The following is a 19,691-nucleotide window of genomic DNA, read 5'->3' as shown; positions in this document are numbered from 1 at the left end:
GTTGGAGAGGAGCTTTGCCATCAGCTTTTATACAAAATAATTTTGGCTTTCAGATACAGTAACAGCGATGAAGACCTCTTTCCCAACAACCTACTGTATTTACACTCAGTGAACACAGTTATTTTTTGTTTCAGAATACACAGTGATACAATTGCTCTGTCCAGTTAAAATGAAATTACAAAGAGTTTACTGTTAAATCTTTTAAGGAATTACTGATTTTTAGTACATTATCTTTGTATGCAAACCAGAAAAACACCACACACATCAACGTTAAGGAGAAATTACTAAAATAATTTACATTTGTCATTAAAAAATGACAAAATATTTTGCAAACATCAAGCAACTTCACCCGCTAAAGGACTACGCAGCAAAGGTCAGTTACAGGCACAATTCTTTAGACTGGGATTTTGACAAATTCACTCAATCACTTCAACCTGAGTATCACTGCATATCTTTACCTTCTTTTTGTCATTCCATCTGAATTTATTATAGGAACTGTAAAAGGAAAAGGGAAAACAATAGGAAAGACAAAATCCCAGCGAGATCAGACTCTTCAGGGATTTAAACCAGTTGAACTCAAGAGTTTCTACTGAGCCTGTGCAAAATGAATTTTTTCAAAGCCTGATTTTCAGAGAAAGCAGCTAATCTTCCAAGAGAATCTCCAGAACATAAGAGGACCTGACAGGTAGCAGTCAGCATGGACTAAAAATGTGTATTTTCTCACTTGCATTCTCAGAGACGTGTCAATGCTTTTTCTTGATGCACTTTGGAGACGAGATTTAAGCTTCGTGTGGACCATGTGTAATAACCCCAATGCAAACACTGAAAAGCCTGACAAGTTTTAAGGAAATACTACAGCAATAATGTGAATAGAAGTTACAAGGGGAATTTTGACAGCACGCCCAGCAGGTGGTGCCAGCAGTCCGACCCACAATGGTTCCAGCAATTAGCTCTAGCAGTTAATAGACAATCTGGTTTCCTCACATGGGAGACTATACACAAGATTTAACTGAGTTTTATTTATCCTAAAAGCTTGACAAGCCTGCGTGATGCTATCAAAATCATTTGGGACAAAGCAACTGTTCTTTGAAAATGATTTTAACTAAGCAACTTGTCATATAATTTCTAACGTGCTGCTATACTCTCGGAAGATTGTTTGTGCTGGAAACCGCTGGAATTGGATACTGTGCCATATTTCGTACAAGTACCCTAATATCACACTGTCTAGCACTGTAAATTCATCCATAGCTAGAGAACTAGGTCATGTCATGTGTCGTTATCTGCTTACCAGTCTTAGTGCCTTCAACAACCCCGGCACTTGCTGCTCACACATACTGGGATGCAGGATTCCCATCCCTTCAGAAGGCATCCGCAAGATCAGTTTTTGTACCACAAAAAGGAACAGTTGCTGGTAAAGCAGCACCATGTCTGCCCTAAAACTGAGTTGAAAAATTATTCAGCCGTAAATCCAAGACCAAAACATGCAAGCAGCAAGTTATGGAGTTGGTAGTAAAGCCCTGTCTCCTTGGCTGTGCCGTGTATTAATGCACACACTAATATCTCGAGTTACAGATGTGATGACTGTGGGTAAAACCTCAGCAATACGTATCCTAATGGCCCAAACCTTGGCAGGTAAAATACTGCAGATGTATTACTATATTTTGGGACTCCGCAGAAGGCTCCCGTGCTGAGGCTGGATTCACAGGGCTCAGCGCGAACCGGTGCTGGGAGGAGAGGGAGAAGGAGGAGGAGGAAGAGGGGGAGGAGAAGGAGGAAGAGGAGGCGCCGGGGGCGGCCCCTTCAGCGCGGCGGCATGGCCGGCCTCATCAATTTCGAGGACGAGGAGGAGGTGAGGGACTACCTGGCGAACCTGCACGTCGAGTACAGCTACCAGTGCTTCAAGGAGAAGGACCCGGAGGGTAAGCGGCTCCAGGGCGACCCCGGGTCCGCGGGGCCCGGCGGCTGCCCGCTGACCGGCGGTGCCTTGCAGGCTGCCAGCGGCTCGCCGACTACCTGGACGCCGTGAAGAAGGACTTCCAGGCGGCGGCGAGGGTGCTGCGCGACAACTGCGAGGCTCACGGGCACGGCGAGAGCTGCTACAAGCTGGGGGCCTACCAGGCCATCGGCAAAGGTGGGCACAGCCGGGGGCCGGCCGCTGGCCTCGCCGCCTTCCCTTCTCCGGGCCCGGCCGGGGCCCCCTGTGCCTTCCCTCAGCGCCCTCAGGCGCCGCGGGCTCGGCGCGCCAGGACCCTCCCGATCCCCGAATCGCGGCTTTAATCCTTTTTATTTTTTTCTTTTAATCTCAAACTGCTGCACACCTGCACGCCCTGCCCCTTTTATAGCCATATCATAAAAGCTAGGGAAGGGGGAAAACCTTAAGCTGCTTCCTACTGAATTTTAGGCTGCCCCATATATTATTTCTTTACGATTATGCCTATAAGTGGTAAGTATATCCACCACTGAATGTCGCTGTTCCAAAAATTTTGATATATGCATGTCTGGCTGTAATTTCTTACAGAAAGTAAGACAGAAATAGACTTAAAACTGGTAGCTCTGCTTACAGGCACATAAGTAGGCCCCATATCCACCTGACATTGCATTGTCCTTGCATGCAGTTAAACTACTGGGTTGTCTTTTAAATAACAGTACCAGTGAGAAATATGATATTTGTACTATATTTGAAGCTAGTAACAATCTCAGCACTTGTACAGGTATACTGGCAAAATAATACTTTTGCCTAGTGTAAGTTATTTGTGAATCTTCATATATGTGCTGGTGGAAAGCGTTTTGTCTGCACAAAATATTCTGATTACTGAGAATTGGATGAGGGTTTCCTAACTTGAAAATTAGCAAAGTCTTTGGAACTGAGACAATAGTGATTCTGAAGTCCTAAATTTTGACTGTTGTATCTCAAGGGAGTGCTGTTGTCTTTCGCAGAGAGCACTGCTGCAAAGTAGAGAGCTCTCATCTGTTTCAAGTTATCCTTACAGTAAGTAATCTTGGTTTCTTCGTTGACAGGCGGTCTTGACCCCGATTTGAAAGCTGCCTACAAATCCTTTTTGAAGTCATGTGAGAAAGGTGGGAAGAAGTCAGTAAATGCCTGTCATAACGTTGGGCTGTTGGCCCATGATGGGAGAGTAAATGATGATGATAAACCTGACCCAGTTGCTGCTAGAGACTATTACGCAAAGGCCTGTGATGGCAATTTTGCTCCTAGCTGCTTCAACCTCAGTGTAATATATCTCCAAGGAGCACCTGGAGTCCCAAAGGACATGAACCGTGCTTTGAAGTACTCACTGAAAGGATGTGAACTGGGTCACATATGGGCCTGTGCCAATGCCAGCCGAATGTACAAACTGGGAGATGGCATTGAGAAGAATGATGCCAAGGCAGAGGATTTGAAAAACAGGGCAAAACAGTTGCATAAAGAACAGAAAGAAGCTTCAAGTTCTTTAACATTTGGGGAGTAAAACTGTCAGTTGCAATTACCAAGAATGCAGTTTTAAATGGCAAGTGAATGTGTTATTTAAATCATATGAGCATATGGTTTTCACTCAATAAATATCCTGTAAGTATTTGCATATGCAAATAAGTTTATATTTTTCTGAATGCAATAAATGTGACCAACTCTGTGCCTTTCTGCTTTTTTAAATACGTATGTTTTTACGTGTATTGTTTTGATCCCTCTCCTCTTTAAGGAAGAAAAAATCTGAGCACAGAAAAAACTGTGCTCAGCTCAGGCTGAATTGATTGTTGCTGTGTAAAGGTTCATGCCCTTCAGAGGCTCTCGTGGAATTCATAGATTTTCTGAGCTAACCACTGGCTGGACCAAGCACAGATCTTGAACTGCTTTCACTTTAAAAGCATGCTAATTTTGCAGGTTTTGGACACAGAAATACTGTCTTTTGCTTTGTGAGAGGCTCATCCATGCCTCCTGTTGATCCTGGACAGTGCCTGTTGCTGTCTGCAGTGATTCCAGGTTTGGAGTAAATTTTGCTTTAGGTCCTTAGAGTGTGAAGCTTTTCCTGATTAGTTTGAAGGCAGAAACGTTTTGGTCATGTCCAGATGATGGCAAGCCCAATACAGAAATGAGCCTATATGGCAGTGTGTACATAAAGACATCTCTGCCTTTAGCTCTTGCAAATGAAATGGGCAGGAAAGAGAGAAGCAGGAGTGAAAGGAAATTAATTAACTTTGTTGGGCAGATGAGCTGAAGGGGCTGAGTTTGAGAGCTGCTTCAGACTGTGGAAGAAAAAAGTAAAAGAGCTAGGAATTGACCTAGATATACTGAATTACAGGTAAGTATCCAAGGCAGGAGATTCCCTTTCAGATAAGACATGCACCTGGGTTTTAAAAACCTGAATGTTGTTTTCAGCATCTTGTGAACCAGTTAGTCAGTGTATATCTGACTTCCATGTGTGCCTGGCTGCTTTAGGATTGCTCTCCATTCCACAGCGATAACCTCCTTGCTCAATTACACAATAATTGTTTTAGTTTCCAGCCAGCTTTTGAAACATTATGTTCTACTTTTTTTTTCTGATAGATTCAGGAAACAAGGTGCCAACTGGTTAGGTGCTGGACTCCAATTAAACATGATCACATAGATTATGTATATACAAACCATAATTAAACTTACACCTTCTGACACAGCAGTCTAAATATGTAGGGCAGTATATGTAAATATATTCATGCAATCACAATTTTTTACAATTTTGGTGTGTATGCAGACATGTAAAGCTTGTGATACACATGTGTACATTTTGTTGTAAAGGTACTGCTGATTTAGAACATGAATGCTCTATATGCTTACTGCTTGAATAAATCTACAGAGGCACAGGGGTACAGTGGAACGACAGATGGCAGTATATGGCAAGCATTCTTGCATACCTTAGGTTTAAGGCCTGTGGTTCTGTTTTCAGCAGCCTGCAAAAAAATTAGTGGTGAAAAAAGTGAGATTAATTTTTCTGTTAAGACAGTTAACATTTTATAGCATCTCAAGAAAGCGGAGCTGTTCTAGAGGAACACTTGGGAAAGGTAAGTGTAAGTAAATGTTACTTGTGCAGTAAGAGTGTGGCAGTCTAGTAAAAAAGTAGTTTGGAGTTGGGTGTACAGGAGTAAGCAATTACAGGTGGCTCAAGGCATTGGGGTATGGGATGAAATTTTAAGCCCTGATCTTTCCTTGGAGTTCATAATACTCACTGCCTCCAAACGGCTTGTTCATATCCTCCGTCCAAAGGAACCTGCCACGCTGGTACAGGCTTTCTTCCAAGAGGACTAACAACTGGCAGTGATCCCCCTGGGAACTTCCAGACAGCACAGTGAGCAGGCACCTGGGAACGTCCTGAAAAAAAGTGACACACATTGCAGATAATTAAAGCCACATATCAAGTGCATGTTGAAGGGATTTTTTTTTTATAGCACTTGAAAACTCACAGAAACTTAGAGACTTTAAATATTATGAAATGAAATTTGTGTTAAAGGCATCAAATGTGTTAGCACAGATAACTTTATGAAGTATAATTCAATTTTGTACTGCTAGTTAAAAAGCAAGCCAAAATTAAGGATTACTCTTCTGTTATACTAAAACATCATCAAAAAACAGTTTAAATTGTTTTCAGGTTCTGTTTACACAGTTTGCTGCCTGCATGGTACACAGCTATATCTATTTTACACAGATGCTGATGATGCTTTAACAGATGCATTAGGTACGTAAGGTCTGCTCCTATTAGACTCCAGAGTCTCATAGGATTCCATAATGATGAAACATCAAAACTGATCAGTCTGTTGCATTTGGCATGTTATATGTACTTAATGATGTTTCCATGTTCCCAGCAATCTATTCTTAACGGCGTTCAGGAGACGTAATCGAAATCTGTTATGAGGTGAAAATTGTACTGCAAATCTTGGTTTATAACCACCTTGCTCTGATATTACAAGGGAATTATCAAAAGGCCAGTATCTTTTTTTTTTTTTTTTCTTTTTTTGGAACGTCTTCCTGACGTTACAAAGGCTAAATTTTATGTCCTCTTGGGAAGAAAATTGTTCCTCCAATGCCTCTGATGTCATAAAGAAAGTGTGATAGATACATAATTATAATAACATACCTGGAAATATGGAAGGCCGGCTGATCTCTGCAGGATCGGTGGATTATTTTCAAAGTAGATCAGTTTAAGTCAGCTTCACAGCTCCTAAACTACTGTCTGTTTTCTCTTTTATTTGTTTGTATTGATGTAAGCATACAGCCAACATCCTTTAATAAAGCAGCAATATACTTGAAAAGGAATGGTGACTAACTCTAATTAATTAAATATGTTTATGAATACATGGCTTTAAATCATGAAGGCATTCACTGCAGGATGCCTCCTGCAGCTGTGAAAAGATCGCTAATGGAGCACTGGTTTTGTACTGAGATGTGAAAGCCATTGGCACCACATCATGTTGTGTGTGTCATTTGGATTCATTCTGGACAAAAGAGTGCCAGGTGAAGAAGCTGCATGACCCCGTGGAAACAGAAAAAGACTTGTTTTGGTGGTTGTGTTTCTGCGTTATATTGTAATAAAAGCAGTTTTGCAGCTTGCTAACCTTTATTCAGCTGCGAGTAACAACTTTCTGCAGCGTATGTGTGAAGGTAGCGTAGGGCCTTAGAGCTGTACATGCCCACCCAGGTGGATGGTCTGGGAGACTCTTCGCAATTTTCGCAATTTTCTATTATAATGAGAGGGAGAGAGAGGAACTTGCCCAGGTAACTTCTCTCCTCCTTTGGTAGATGGAGGAGGAAAAATTCCTCCTTCCCTTGTGCTTTTCAGAATTTCATTCATTAGACCTCAGACTGAAACAGTTTTGCTCAGGGTTGGGCTTTTTTAAGGTTGCAGAAAGAAGGCAGAGGGAGGAAAAAGGGTCAGGGCATAGCAAGAAACAGAACAGAAAATAAACCAGTTGTATTGCTACTGCAATGACTTGTTCTGAACTAACATCCATTTCAAGTCTAGGTTAGGCCATTTGTACATATCCATAATTACACCCCTGATCCAGAGACCCACAGTCCAAGAGTCAGGATTGTGTGAAGTCCCTGGTACGTATCTCCATGTCAAACGCTAGTATCATGCTCTGATTATCCAGACACTGTATCAACAGTATGGCCCAGAATCTGCATAAAACAGATTTCTGCAAGACTCCTAAGACTTTAATGATCTAATTCTGTGCTATTTTTTTATATCTCATTTCTTATTCCATATCTGTAGCCTCCCAGTGCTTTCATTTTCACTATCCACTCTTGAAGCAAACACAATAACCACTAATTATACTAATTTCAGACTAAATCGTGTATTCCTAGTTTGTTGTTATTGCCTTCTACTGTAACACTAGTTACAATTACCAGTGGTATATAAGTTCCAAATATGATATTTTATACTTCTTACATACAAATTTTGTTTTACAGCCTTCTTTGTAATTTGGTAATTGGTTTTGTAATATAGTCTTATTTGTAATCCATTTTTTCCCCTAGATCAACTAGTAAGAAATTTGTGTGATGTGGAATTACAAAATTAAGGCCACTTTAGTGTGGCGATTTCAGATGGGGATTTGTGAACAGCATAATGGCAACGCACACATCCGCTCAAATCATGAGTGTGGTGGGAGTTCTCTCTAAGATCTCATTCTGTCAATGCAAAACTGAAATACGGTGCTTTAAATATACCCTGGAGAGTTTTTCTTAGCAACTGAGAGGCTTCTAGTAAAACAGGAGAAAGAAAAAAGATGAGCCCCCCCCATGTTTATACAGCAGTTGTCACCCAAAGCATTCTAGTGCATTTCACGAATCACAAGAAACGCAGAATTGCTGCTCAGCTCACGGAGCCATTACATACCAGGCTGGGATGGGAAAGCCATAGAAGAAAAATGCTAGTTGTTTGGCTGTGATGTAATTTCCTAATTTGAAGATGAGGCTACCCCAACTTCTGTGAAAACATCCTTACTCTGACAGCCCTCTTCTGACACTTGATGGCTTGGTCAGAACATTTCGTTGTCTCAGGAAAAGCACTGAAAAGGAGTAAGCTGATTTCCTTCCAGCTGTCCTGAGGCTGGAAGCACTCCATGTTCCTATAGAGCTTCCTGCCCAAGAAATGCTAATTGTTCTACGACAACCAGTTTTGCAAACTCCCAAGAAGGAAATCTGTATTATGTCTATAATATGTGAGAGGAGAACAAGCACTGAATGGTTATTGACTTACTTAAGGTCATGCAGTATCAGAGACAGCCCAAACTGATAATTCTCCAAACAATGTTTAGCATGGCAAGGACCTGTCAATTCTTTACAAGCCAAGAAACACTAAGATGGGAAATTTGCCTTTGAGTGTTATTCTGATAATATTTGTGGAATGTTATTCCAGAAAGATGCAATAACCACCTCACCACAAGTGTTTGTTATTAATAATGGCTCAAAAGAGATAAGCTGTGACACTGCAAGCAGCCTTTTGTGGCTGTGTTATCTTCAGGGAAGTTGTGTGCCTTTTCTCTATAGCATTGTTTTGCTTATTTGTGCTGCAATTGGTACAAAGCAAATGTATAGTATCTTACTTTAGAAGTAAGCTGAGATAGAGTGAAATTAGTTGTAACAGGGACCTGTAGCCAGAAGGTCTTTCCTTATGTTTCCCTGCATACACCTGTATGTGTCTCTGGAGATCTCTCCCTAAGAACGTAAAGCATTCAAGCCTTTCAAACACAGGGTGATTTTGCTTTAGATGTCGTGCAGTTACAAGCTGCCACCTGAGGCTGTACTTACCATATAGCATATTTCTAGAAACATTTTAATATATATTATTTTGCCTTTATTTTTTGCCATATTATTTTTGCCATTCTTTGGGGAACATTTTCAAGCAAAGGTTTTGATCTGTGATTTGAATAAATAAATAATCTCCTCTTTATTTCAATGAATATTTTGCTTCAACGTTTTATAATACTGAGCCCAGAATACTTGTTATCATCCCACAGGCAGATACGTTGCAACACTGTGTGAGAACTTTAAGCCTATGTGGAAAAGTTTTACATTTTAGAAGCACCAGTGAAAATGTCACCCTCTGGAGAGCCAAAGGTGAAGCCCTTTATTAGAGCACAATGACGGCATCAGACACACGAGCTGGGAAAATGGCATATAGCAGTAAGTGAAGACAGCCAGTGCTCAGGAGCTTACTGCTAGCACTGCTGAAGAGCAGAAAATTTCAGGTGCCTCACGCTTCGTTTAGTGCACTTGAAAGGCATTAACATTGCCTGGGGACACAAAGGGACAGAAAAAGTAACATCTTTTGATGTTTAAGAATGAAAGAACAAAGGCTTTTTATTCAATTCTTGTTCACTAGGCTGAATCAGATACTGTGCAACTGGGAAACAGATACAACCTTGAAATCTAATTGTACTGAACCTTAATACTAACAGCTCTGGAAACATTTCTTTCCGAGCGGTCCGTGTGCAATCTGGGATATAGGACATTTCTGCTCTGCTTTTGTCATGACACTGCAAATTGATCAGATGACTGTCTGGAGAGGAATTGATTAAATACTTTCTGTGCTTGGAGGCTTGAACTAATAAGTGACAAACAAATGCTGTTTCTTGTTGGAAATTGCCCTGTGCGATACTGCCTAGCCTATGAATACGGTTAAAGCCAAGGGACTCTGCGCACTTTCTGCAGCACATCAAGCATCATTTTCTCTCAGCTGGGACCTATATGGTGGTCTAAAAGGACTTGCTGGAGTGAAACTTGTCTTGGCCTAAACACTCCCAGAAGCTGGTTCATATTAGAGCTGTTGAAGAAAAACAGTATCAATTTACTAAAAAGGCAGAAAAATATACTAAAGGCAGAAAAGAAGAGGATCTCACAGCAAAAATGAACCAGAATAAATTGCATAGCCAAGGAATTAGGAATTCTTTCTAGTTAGAACTTATATGTCCTTAAGAAACATGTACTTGTCCTTAAACAACATGTGATTAATTCAAAATGAATTCTATTTTTTCTCATTGCTCAATATGTAAAAGAAAAAAGGACAAGTAAATTTGCCTCTTGAAGCATCTCCTGATCCCAGGGAAGCATCAGATCAAACCACTTTCTTCCCTAATGTTTCTAGAGTGCAGCAAGAGCTACGGTAACCCTATGTGCAACAGAAAGCTTTTTAGGACTCCGTATAGATACTAGACTACCTTCTTTGCAGCAAAACAGGTGATAATTTTCAGAGCTTGCTCCAAGGTAGATATGTTTCTAAAGTAAACCATCACAATCCAAAAATCCATTTTGCCAGTTTAGCAAAGGAATCGGATCCAAGTCACAACATATTCAGGTCTTTCCTGGAATATAAGCCTTCAGATCAAACTCCTTCTCAAATAACTGCAGAGTTTCTGGATTCACTCACAACTTCAATATCTCATCTGTTCATTCCTCTATAATCTGTAGGGGGTGAAATTTCCAATAGGAATATTCCCCGATAGCACCACCATACTGCTGCTAATGTGCCACTGCATTTACTGAACAGGGCCCTGCACAGAGTTCAGACGTCTGCCTGGCAGATGTGAGGGCTGGGACAGAAACATGGCTTTTCATCATGGACATCTTCACCTTCTGCCTGTAGCCATGGCTGAGTCAGTGCATAGATGGGTACAGACAAGTTGGATGTGGGAAACAAAGCAAATTTTTTCATTCAGGCATAGCTGTGCATTTATTTGATGGGATTGCAGTTTGAAGCTCTCCCAAACCTATTAAAGGCTGAAGAGTGCCCCAGCACTTTAGCTTACAGGTGGCCTAAGTGCTCCGAATGGATAAAAAGAGTAGAGCTATCCATCTATATTAAAAAAAAAAAAAAAAAAAGGACACTAAACCCCACAACAAAACCCAAATGTTCTCATGATCTGGCAAGCCTTTTGTGTGCTGCCCTCTCTCCATGCTGTTCAGCTGTATTTTTCTTATTTTCCTGTGGGAGGACTGTTCCCTTGGCTACCAGTGCTGGCCTCTAATAGTTGGCATTTGGGCACTCAAGAGCTAATAGGATGAAAACATTTCTCTGTTTTTCTTTCATTTCTGCAGGAACAGAGGGGTGCAACTGGAAATGTTTCTGGCAGGCAGCAGCTCCAGGGGATACCGCTTCATCTACTGAGCTTCTTTTGCCCTGCTGCCAGCTAGATCCATGCCTGCCTTCGTCCCCACACCTCATCCCTTCTGCATGCTGCTCCAGTAGGTCCCTCTCTTTGTGCTTGCCAGAGAAGAGCTGAGGTTTGGGCTTCTCTGCCCTTCTACACTTGAGATCACATGCTACCATCAGCTCCAACCAGATGTATTTCATTTTAGCCACATGCATCACCAGCTGCAGTACATCAGGAGGTACAACACGCACAGCCATGCGAACAGGAGGGACAGGTCAGAGCAGGCAAAACTAATGCCCAGGAGCTACAGTCAGTGTCTCTTAATCTTTGCTTTTTGTATTAAGGTCATTGTTGCTTTTGCATTAGAGGAATGAGAATGGTCCTGTCTCCTCTTGAGACCTCAACGCTCTGTGTTCATTTGCCATCAAGTGCTCCATGAACCTCCGTTTCATTACAGCCTCTGCGCAGTAACCTTTGCACAATAACCTGCTCTCTGTAGTCCCTCCATAGTCTGAATCTGCTCTCATTTAAATTACTGTTACACTGAGGGAATCAATTACATCTTTTTCTCTAGTTAAGTGCCTGGAGCAAACTAATGTCCTTCCACAGTCATGAAATGCAACAAAGGGACACTAATTCAGAGGGCAAGGTGAGGCTTGCAGTCTCTATGGAAACTGGAGACCAGCCTAATGAAAGAGCAGATGAGGAAGCGAGAATACAGGTCCAGCAGATGAACAGAAAGCTTTGGGTCTCAGACAAAAGTTGAGAAGAAGAGGCAGTAAACAAGGGAAGTTGGCAAAGAGTTGTACATTAGATAGCTGGGAACCTGGTAAGGACTTGTGGTTAATACACAGTCACTAAACTCTGTGGCACAGCACAACCAAATATTGACATCAGTAACCTATAGTGGGAGAAAGCGAGAGCCACAACACGCAAAGCCCATACTGCTTTTGTTTTTTTACCGTGTTTTCCTGCTGTCACTATACCAGATGGAAATAGGAGCAAAGCTGATAATTCAGGGATGTGCCTGGTGCACATGCTGAATGATTTTGCAAGCAAGGCTGCTGGCTTTGAAAGCCTGCAAGAAAGTCTCAGAGGACAGAGAAGGCAGCTTGGGACAGCCCTCATGAAGAGGTGAGGCGGAGCACAGGAGACATTTGTAAGAGAACTGCATTCAGGGTTTAGCTGTTCTCCAGGAATTTGCACCATTCATGCATAGTTCAAGAAAATAGAAGCTGATTAGCAGGTTTGTTTACTAAGCCTGCACGGTTTGCTAAGCTTTGCATTAGCTGCTAGATGATGTGAGGTCTGAAACCTCTCTTTTTCAGAGGCCAAAGGGATTAAGCCATATTGCCTTGCTGTTCAAAAAGTGCTATAGTTTTCCTCCACTTTGGCAACTAGAAATCACAACTAAAGAACTGCCTTGAATCCAAAAGCATGGAAGTGCTGGGGTTCTCGTGAGCCAGGTTTATCGAGTTAAGCAACCAGCCCAGACTGCAACAGCTCATATCCTCCTATTAAACAAAATAAACTCTCCATTTTATTTCTACAAAGCCTTTCTCTGTTCTGAGGTTTTGCAAAGGGTGCTAGTTCCCAGTGGTCCTTTTTGGTCAGCCCATGACCTGAGGCTCTGCACTTCCTAGCTTGTGCAAGAGGCAATGCTTTCAACCATGTCTTGTTTCTTGCTTTCAAGTAAGGCTTGTTCAAGGCACAGCAGTGCACGCTCATACTAGACACTGCTCTTCAGCAATTTGACCACTGCTGAACCATTTTCCATCATGAAAACATCATTGTATGCACAAGATGCACAAGTCATACGCATTCTTGCTGATGACACGAGGTAATTTTGCATGAATATTCTCCAGGGGACATCAAATTTTATTGCATTATGAGTGATATTAAAACACATCACACCGGGACACTAATATGCATATTAATAAAGTGTGTGCTATGTAGAAGCCTGGATAAATTGAGCTAGAGTGCACCTTGAGGTTATGCAGTCTGTATCTTTGTCCCAAGCCAGAATTATCTGTGTTTATCATAAATGACAGCTACCTGCCCTGTCTAACCTATACTAGAGGCTTCACAATCCCTGCAGGCAGTCTTTTCTTGTGTTCACTCGCCTTCCTAGCAGAAAACTCATGATTTCCTCAACCACCATGGAACAGTGAAGGAATGCAGCAAAAGGACAATATGCAACCAAGCAAGAATCGCCCTGTTCCAACAGCAGCACTCACTGCCAGGGCTCTGGCAGGAGTCTAAAGGAAGTCCCACTCAGTTCAAGCATTTATTTAGAGTTGATTACAGTGGGGTATTGTCTGCAACCAGGTGAAAAACAACAGTTCATTCAGCATGATGGGAAGTGCAGACAAGATATGATTCCTCACCATCAGAGGAGATAACTAGCAAAGGGTCAGTGTAAAAATGCAGCTCATGGCAATGAAAGAGAGGCGGAATAAAGGAGTAGCTACTTTTGCTAGTGATGAGGATTGGCCCGGATTTATTCCTCACTGCATTAAAGTAACTGCTCTTCATTTTTATTGTTGGTGTTGTTGTTACAATAACATGTTATGAATTAACTGCTTTATTTTACTTATTTATTAGTAAGCAAAGAGATTTGCCTGCCATGTGATATGCTGCTGTTTTCATACCAATAAAAAATTTCATCAGCAATCCCAGCCAGCTGACAAAAATCTGGGATTAGAGGAAAGGCAAACAGTGGAAACCTACTGCTCCCACTTTCTGTTCTAGAAAAAGGTGCTATAAAGTGCAATACATCTCAATTTTATTTCAAACGCTTTTAAATAAAAACTGTATGCTCTCCAGTGGCTGTGGTCCAGATCCCTAGAAAAGAGAGGCTATGGCAGAGCATCCATTGCTGGCACCGACACCCCTGCTCTGTCACCTCCCTGGGAAACCCAGCCAAGGGGCCAAAGCTGTTGCTCTGACTAAGCAGCCTGAGTTGTTTTTCCAGCCCTAATCTGGTAAATGTGCCTAAAAGGGTTTGTTTGATATGATGGAAGAGGAAAAATACATCGTCCTCTGCACAAATGGCTTAATCTATCGTTTTTCAGCCTAATAACCTCCCATTTCAGACAAAGGGAATGGGAGGAAGCCCAGTGAGGACCATGTAATAACAGAACTGAAGCACTAAACACTACGACCATGGGAACCAGCAAATTCTAAAGAAAACACATTTATGAAAATAAATAATTTTACAGACTGTTCAGTAGCTGTTATTCGTGTGGAGAAAAATAGAAACTGCCTCTTCCTAAGGTCCCATACACTCAAAGCAAAGGCTAACCCTCCTGCTCCCAACAGTTTTGGCCCACTTTCCACATTCACTAGGTTAGCTATTATCTCTTGTGTCTACACCCCAGCCAAGCCCTCTTGCACAGCTTTACTCGCACATTACTTCATCCCTCACATCTCAGAGTTTGCGGTTTAAAATCCCAAGCACTAGCTTGGTAGCTCCAGCAAACACTAGGAAGGATTGTCAGACTCCCTGACTCCTAAACCTGTTGCTTTGGACCTCCCTGGTGCAGCGGTGCTGCTATGGAGCATCTCCGACCACCGGCTGCTCTCAAGCAACAAACATTGCCTAATGAAAAGAGACCCTGCAGAGACACTTTTTGTCATTGATTCAAGAGAGAAATCAACACATCTGTATATATTTAAGGGAGGAATCTTCATTAAAAAGCAGAGGGATGAGACAACTGTGTTCTTCATACTTCCTAGGATTCCATGATTTATGTTTTAGTCTGTGCTTTAATCCTCTCCCTCCAAGCTGATGGGCTCATACAAGAGACCAGCCCCATCCATCTGCCCTTACTGGAAACCCACAGGCAATTACCAGACCCTGCTGGGGAGGCACCTTCTCCAAAAGTACCTCACAGAGTTGCAAGAAAGAGAAAGATTAAGGCTTTGTTTGTTTGTTTGTTTGTTTTCTCCCCTGCAAATGGTTCAGAGTGAGTTGAAGATGCAGTGAAGGTCAGCTTGATCACACTGCCCCAGTACATGCTTGCATTTGTTGATTTAAGAAAAACAAGTTATATTGATGGGGTTCGTGGTTCCTCTGATTGCCAGAAGATTGAATAACACCAGTTGAAATCAGACTAGCAATTGAAGTCCAGTGCTTTGTGCAGGTGTCTTTGTAAAAATAAATAAATAAATAAATAATCAAAAGAAACAGCGTGAATCATTAGCAGCCTCTTTGTCTTGTCATTTCTTGTGATTTATTTTACTGAAATTAAACTTTATTGGGACATCACTTTGTTGTTTGGGAAAACAACAATTTCATTGTTGTCCTCCTAGCATGGTTAGTAGAATTTGCACCTCAACTCCAAGTTATTCTGCAGAACTTTGGAAGAAAATCCTGGAAAATCTGTTACACCACGAGTAACTAACTACTGATGATGTACTATTTTCTTTAATCTCTCTTTAACTTTAGTTCCTATATGCCAATTAAATTTGTAACTCATAACTTGGACAGTACACACCAGACTCCTCCTTACACTGGTGTTCAGTCAAGAGAACTGCCAGGAGGCATCCTCAGCTCCCTCGGGTGTGCAGGTGTGTTGGGCAAGGCCAAGCTTCCCCCGCTTGGCATGCACTGGGCAGTCCCCAGCAGCAGGGGCACAGGCTGCCCTCAGTGCCTGCTGAAAGTTCCCAGGACCACGTGTGGTGTTAGTATGGGGACACCCATGGCAAACAGCACGCCCAGGAATGGGGACTTGTACTTCTGACCATGCCTATAAAAATATTGCACCCAGATGAACATGCTCTATCTAAAATCAATTTTTTCTTACACTGCAAACTCAATGGAAGTCAAGTTAAGCCCATCTGTTTCAAAACCTGACTAATGTTGCCTCCACTCTTTCCATAACGTGAGTCCATCCTGCTCTTCCTTGAATAGGAACACATCAGCCCTGGAGTCTGATTAGCAGTAATCAGAAAACATCCACTCTTGGAGGTAGGCAGGAGGAGGCTTTTCCATTAAAATGGATTTTAAGAAGAACATGTCCCTCTGTCAGAAGGACAAATGCATCTTTTGAGGAATATGAGCTATAAAATCCATTTCAGTTTTTCTTCCAGGATACTAATGCTATCAGAAAATGAGGTCTCTTAATTGTAGAAGGGATTCATTTCTGCTTTTTGGAACTAAATATATTCAATGTCACTAAAGAAATACCGGAGAGCTTTTTATAGGGAGAGTGGTAGTACTGCCAGTGACTACCTGGAGTCCAAAAACAGGTCTCTCTATTCCTCCTAGCATGCCCAGAAAGCACCAGTGAATTGGTAGCCTTGAATAAGCCTCAAGTAGACTAAATGGCCTTCAGTTTATGCTTTGCTGCCGGTACTGGTTCTTTTTAACATGCATGAGCTGGGGAAATCTATGCTGAAGGCAAACCTGGACAGAAAACTAAAGCTGTGCTCGTAACTGGGGCTGACTTTGGCACATCAGTGTCAGCCTGGCGGAATAATGAAGCCCTCCCAACCTGCTGATTCCCCAGGACAGTGACCCAATGTGCTTGGGGTGCAGAAGCATATGGGAAACATGCTGTCTGCCTGGGGGCACACCTGTAGGAGCCAGGGGGGCTGGCAGCTCTGAAACACCCTTTCCATTCCCTGGCACGCAGACACCCTGATCTGGGCAGAACCCAAAATGTTGCATTGACACCAGGTGGGAAATGGGCACAGCAGTAGGGCAGCTGCTGTGAGAATAAACCTGTGCTGAATGTGTGACAGCCCACTGGCCTCCCGGCTGGGAAACTGTGCTGGGACCCAGCTCAGCCCAGTTTGGATTTAAAACACAGCTTCAGGGGCTGTGCTGTGGGGAGCCATACCTGGCACAGAAGCAACCCAAAGAATACTGCAACAGGACAGCGCATGGAGGAGAAGGATGATTATTTCTTCTCATTATTAGCAGTGCCTAACCGAGATAACTGATTTTTATTCATTCTGCCTCCAAATTTCTGCTATCTTTAATGCTTTTTGAAATACAAGTGTTAGAACAAAAATCCTCCCTGATAGCTTAGCTTTCTCACCTTCCAGTTAAATTCTAAGTATGTTCCTACTTCTCATTTGTCAAATTCCTACTAAAGCCAGGGGAAGACAAGTTTTTGTATTCCTGTTACATCTAACTGTAAAATGTAAGCAGAATTATAAACATCTACAGGCCTATTTCATATGCTATAAAAAGCTTAGAAAAGTACATCTGTGCACCTCTGCATCTTTTTCATACTTTCACCTCTCTGCTTTTATTTGTCTAAATTGAAAGATAAAAATATTAATCTATTCCTTGGGGCTCTTGTGAGGATTCATCAGTTAATATTTATGCAGCAAACTGGAATAAATGCTGTTTCAGTGCTAAACATCATTACTGCTCTCTTCCTCTTCAGCACATCGTGTACATCCCAAGTAGATCAGATAAACACTGAAATTAACTGTCCTCAATGTAAGGGAAGTGAGAAATGTTACTGATAGATAGCCACTAATTAAGTGTTTGCTGTGGGTGATTTCTGTCTAACAAAACAGCCCACTAAGTTTTGCAGAATTAAATATATTTTTTTACTCATTTGAGCAAGTACTGTCTGTGGCAAAGAAGCTCTGAGAACATCTCTAAATTAAACACGCCGTGTGTTTCCATACGATCTGTGGTTTGCAAACTACACATGCACTAAAACACACGAGAAATGAGATCTGCAAAGAATCACTGAGGAGGTTTCCATATTTTAGAGTGCAAAACCTACCTGCTGCTTCAGTTTGATTCCTGTTTAAGAAGTGGCCACTGTAGGAGGGGACAGCCATAGAGAGGCAGAGCAACAGCTGGTTTGGAGCTCAGTGCTGGGAAACATCTTGTACTGGAAGAAGAAAATCAGAAAGAAAAATTAAAACCAGAACAAATACCAGAACACACAACCCAGCGGATAGCATCATGCAGTGGGTGGAGGAGCAGAGGTGAGCAGTGGCACGCTCTGCTCAGTTGGGCAAGCTCTCTGCTTCTCCCACCTGTGCCAGCACAAAGCCAAGGTGTGCAGGACCCACGGTGTGATTTTGCCCCCCACTCAAAAAAGGAGAGGCCCAGGAGCCCTTCAGGCTGTGCCTTCCCAGTGCAGGGGCAGCCACCATATTCCCTCTATCCCAAATTCATCTAAATGCTGACACTCTCTTTTTTTTTTTTTTTTTTTTTTTTTTTTTTTTTTTTTTTCCCTCAGTCATCATCAAAAATAACCCTTCATTGCTTCAAAATCCCATGCGGTTGTTTACCTCTCCACCCTGTCCATCCTTGCAATTTCTAGAGGGACTAAGCATTATGTCCACAGCTTTTTTGATAGGATTTAGATTTAGTCCCAATATCATGAGTCTTCTCATTTGGTCCATCCCAAAGCATAGCTGGTGGTTGTGTTTCTACACCTCTCCAGAACATCTTGGGTTTGCTTTTGGGACAGCTTGCCATCACTTAGAAATTGATCATGGTGTAGCATGCGGTTATTTTCTAGCTAAGGCTGGCATGAATGGTGCGAGTACTTAAGCTGAAATAGCCTAACAGAAAAAGGGTTTTCATATTGCATCACAGTCTGACAGAAAATCGAAAAATTGCAGGGCAGTAATCACAGCCACTGTCTGCTCAACTGGGCATCAGCACCCAGCTGGGTAGGGCAGTGAGGGTGCAAAGGGAAACACTGAATTTTGTGTAGAGTTTTTTTGCAGTTGAAATCCCTTTGGGGTAATAAAACACACATGGGACTAACTTCAGGCTATGAAACCTGATTTGCTTTTCAATTCCAGAAACATCTTCATAATAGCATTCTTCTGGACATGGCCTTCAGATGAGGAGAGAGGACTTTTACTCCTGCTTACACAGACAGAGAATTGAAACACTCTTCCATGGAAACCCCATACCTATTTAAGAAAGGGTTTATTTAAGGGACTAAGCCCCAGTAACTGCTAGCCTGAATGGCTGAGTCCAACGTGTGAGCAGCTCCTCCCTGCATCTCTCTATATCATAAGGGCCTCCTGTCCTGCTTTTCCAACCTCCAGCTAAAGCTGCTTCTTTCCAGAGTGAATCTGCAGTGGATGACTTGCAACATGGCAATCCTGCTGAAATTTAGGGATTTGGCCTTTCAATTGTCCAAACTGAGTCCCTGTTTTACTGAGTAAAAGCATTTTCATTATTACAGTAGTAAAACCTAAGACCTCTAGCACACACCTTAATCCTGTGGCCCTGGGTACTTGTGCTTCCTGGCATTAGTCATTTCCTGAGAGGTGACTTCCTCTTAGTCTCAGGGCCATCTTCTCAGTGGTAGTCCTGTCTGATGGAGCTAATTCCACCTTTCAGAGCCAGGCCTCCGGAGCATCCTCTGTCCCTACTGAGAAGGAATAATGGCAAGCTCTCTGCTGTATTAGTTCTGCTTTTTTTTTTTTTTTTTTAAATGACAGCAATCATTTCACCCATTCAACCCATTGCTTGCAGTTCAAATGCCCCCCCGCCCCAGTTTAGATGTACAGCTATGTACCAGAAAGATCTCCCTCCTGGCGCTGTGCAAGTGTCTGATGGCTTTGTTGGA

At 42.2% G+C, this 19,691-nt stretch overlaps 1 protein-coding gene and 1 long non-coding RNA gene across 2 annotated transcripts; one reads left to right on the top strand and one right to left on the bottom strand.

Annotated features, from left to right (window-relative positions):
* Positions 1 to 1,767: 1,767 nt before the first annotated feature.
* Positions 1,768 to 3,632, top strand: COA7 (cytochrome c oxidase assembly factor 7). Its single transcript, XM_084528426.1, has 3 exons — positions 1,768 to 1,919; positions 1,991 to 2,131; positions 3,019 to 3,632. Exons 1-3 carry the CDS (start codon positions 1,814 to 1,816, stop codon positions 3,468 to 3,470), a joined length of 699 nt encoding a protein of 232 aa, XP_084384552.1. The 5' UTR covers positions 1,768 to 1,813; the 3' UTR covers positions 3,471 to 3,632.
* Positions 3,334 to 19,349, bottom strand: LOC311440906. Its single transcript, XR_014695648.1, has 4 exons — positions 19,334 to 19,349; positions 17,874 to 17,984; positions 5,200 to 5,341; positions 3,334 to 4,923 (listed from the first exon to the last, which is right to left on the bottom strand). It is a non-coding gene; the product is annotated as an uncharacterized lncRNA (long non-coding RNA).
* Positions 19,350 to 19,691: the final 342 nt, after the last annotated feature.

The sequence above is a fragment of the Aythya ferina genome (assembly GCF_964211825.1).
Source record: "Aythya ferina genome assembly, chromosome: 8".
NCBI lineage: Eukaryota > Metazoa > Chordata > Aves > Anseriformes > Anatidae > Aythya > Aythya ferina.
This window is presented reverse-complemented; position numbering and strand designations above follow the sequence as displayed.

Coding starts and splice junctions, on each gene's coding strand:
- COA7 (XM_084528426.1), top strand. CDS start 1,814: ATGGCCGGCCTCATCAATTTCGAGGACGAGGAGGAGGTGAGGGACTAC. Junction 1,920..1,990: donor CAAGGAGAAGGACCCGGAGG/GTAAGCGGCTCC, acceptor GGTGCCTTGCAG/GCTGCCAGCGGCTCGCCGAC. Junction 2,132..3,018: donor CTACCAGGCCATCGGCAAAG/GTGGGCACAGCC, acceptor CTTCGTTGACAG/GCGGTCTTGACCCCGATTTG.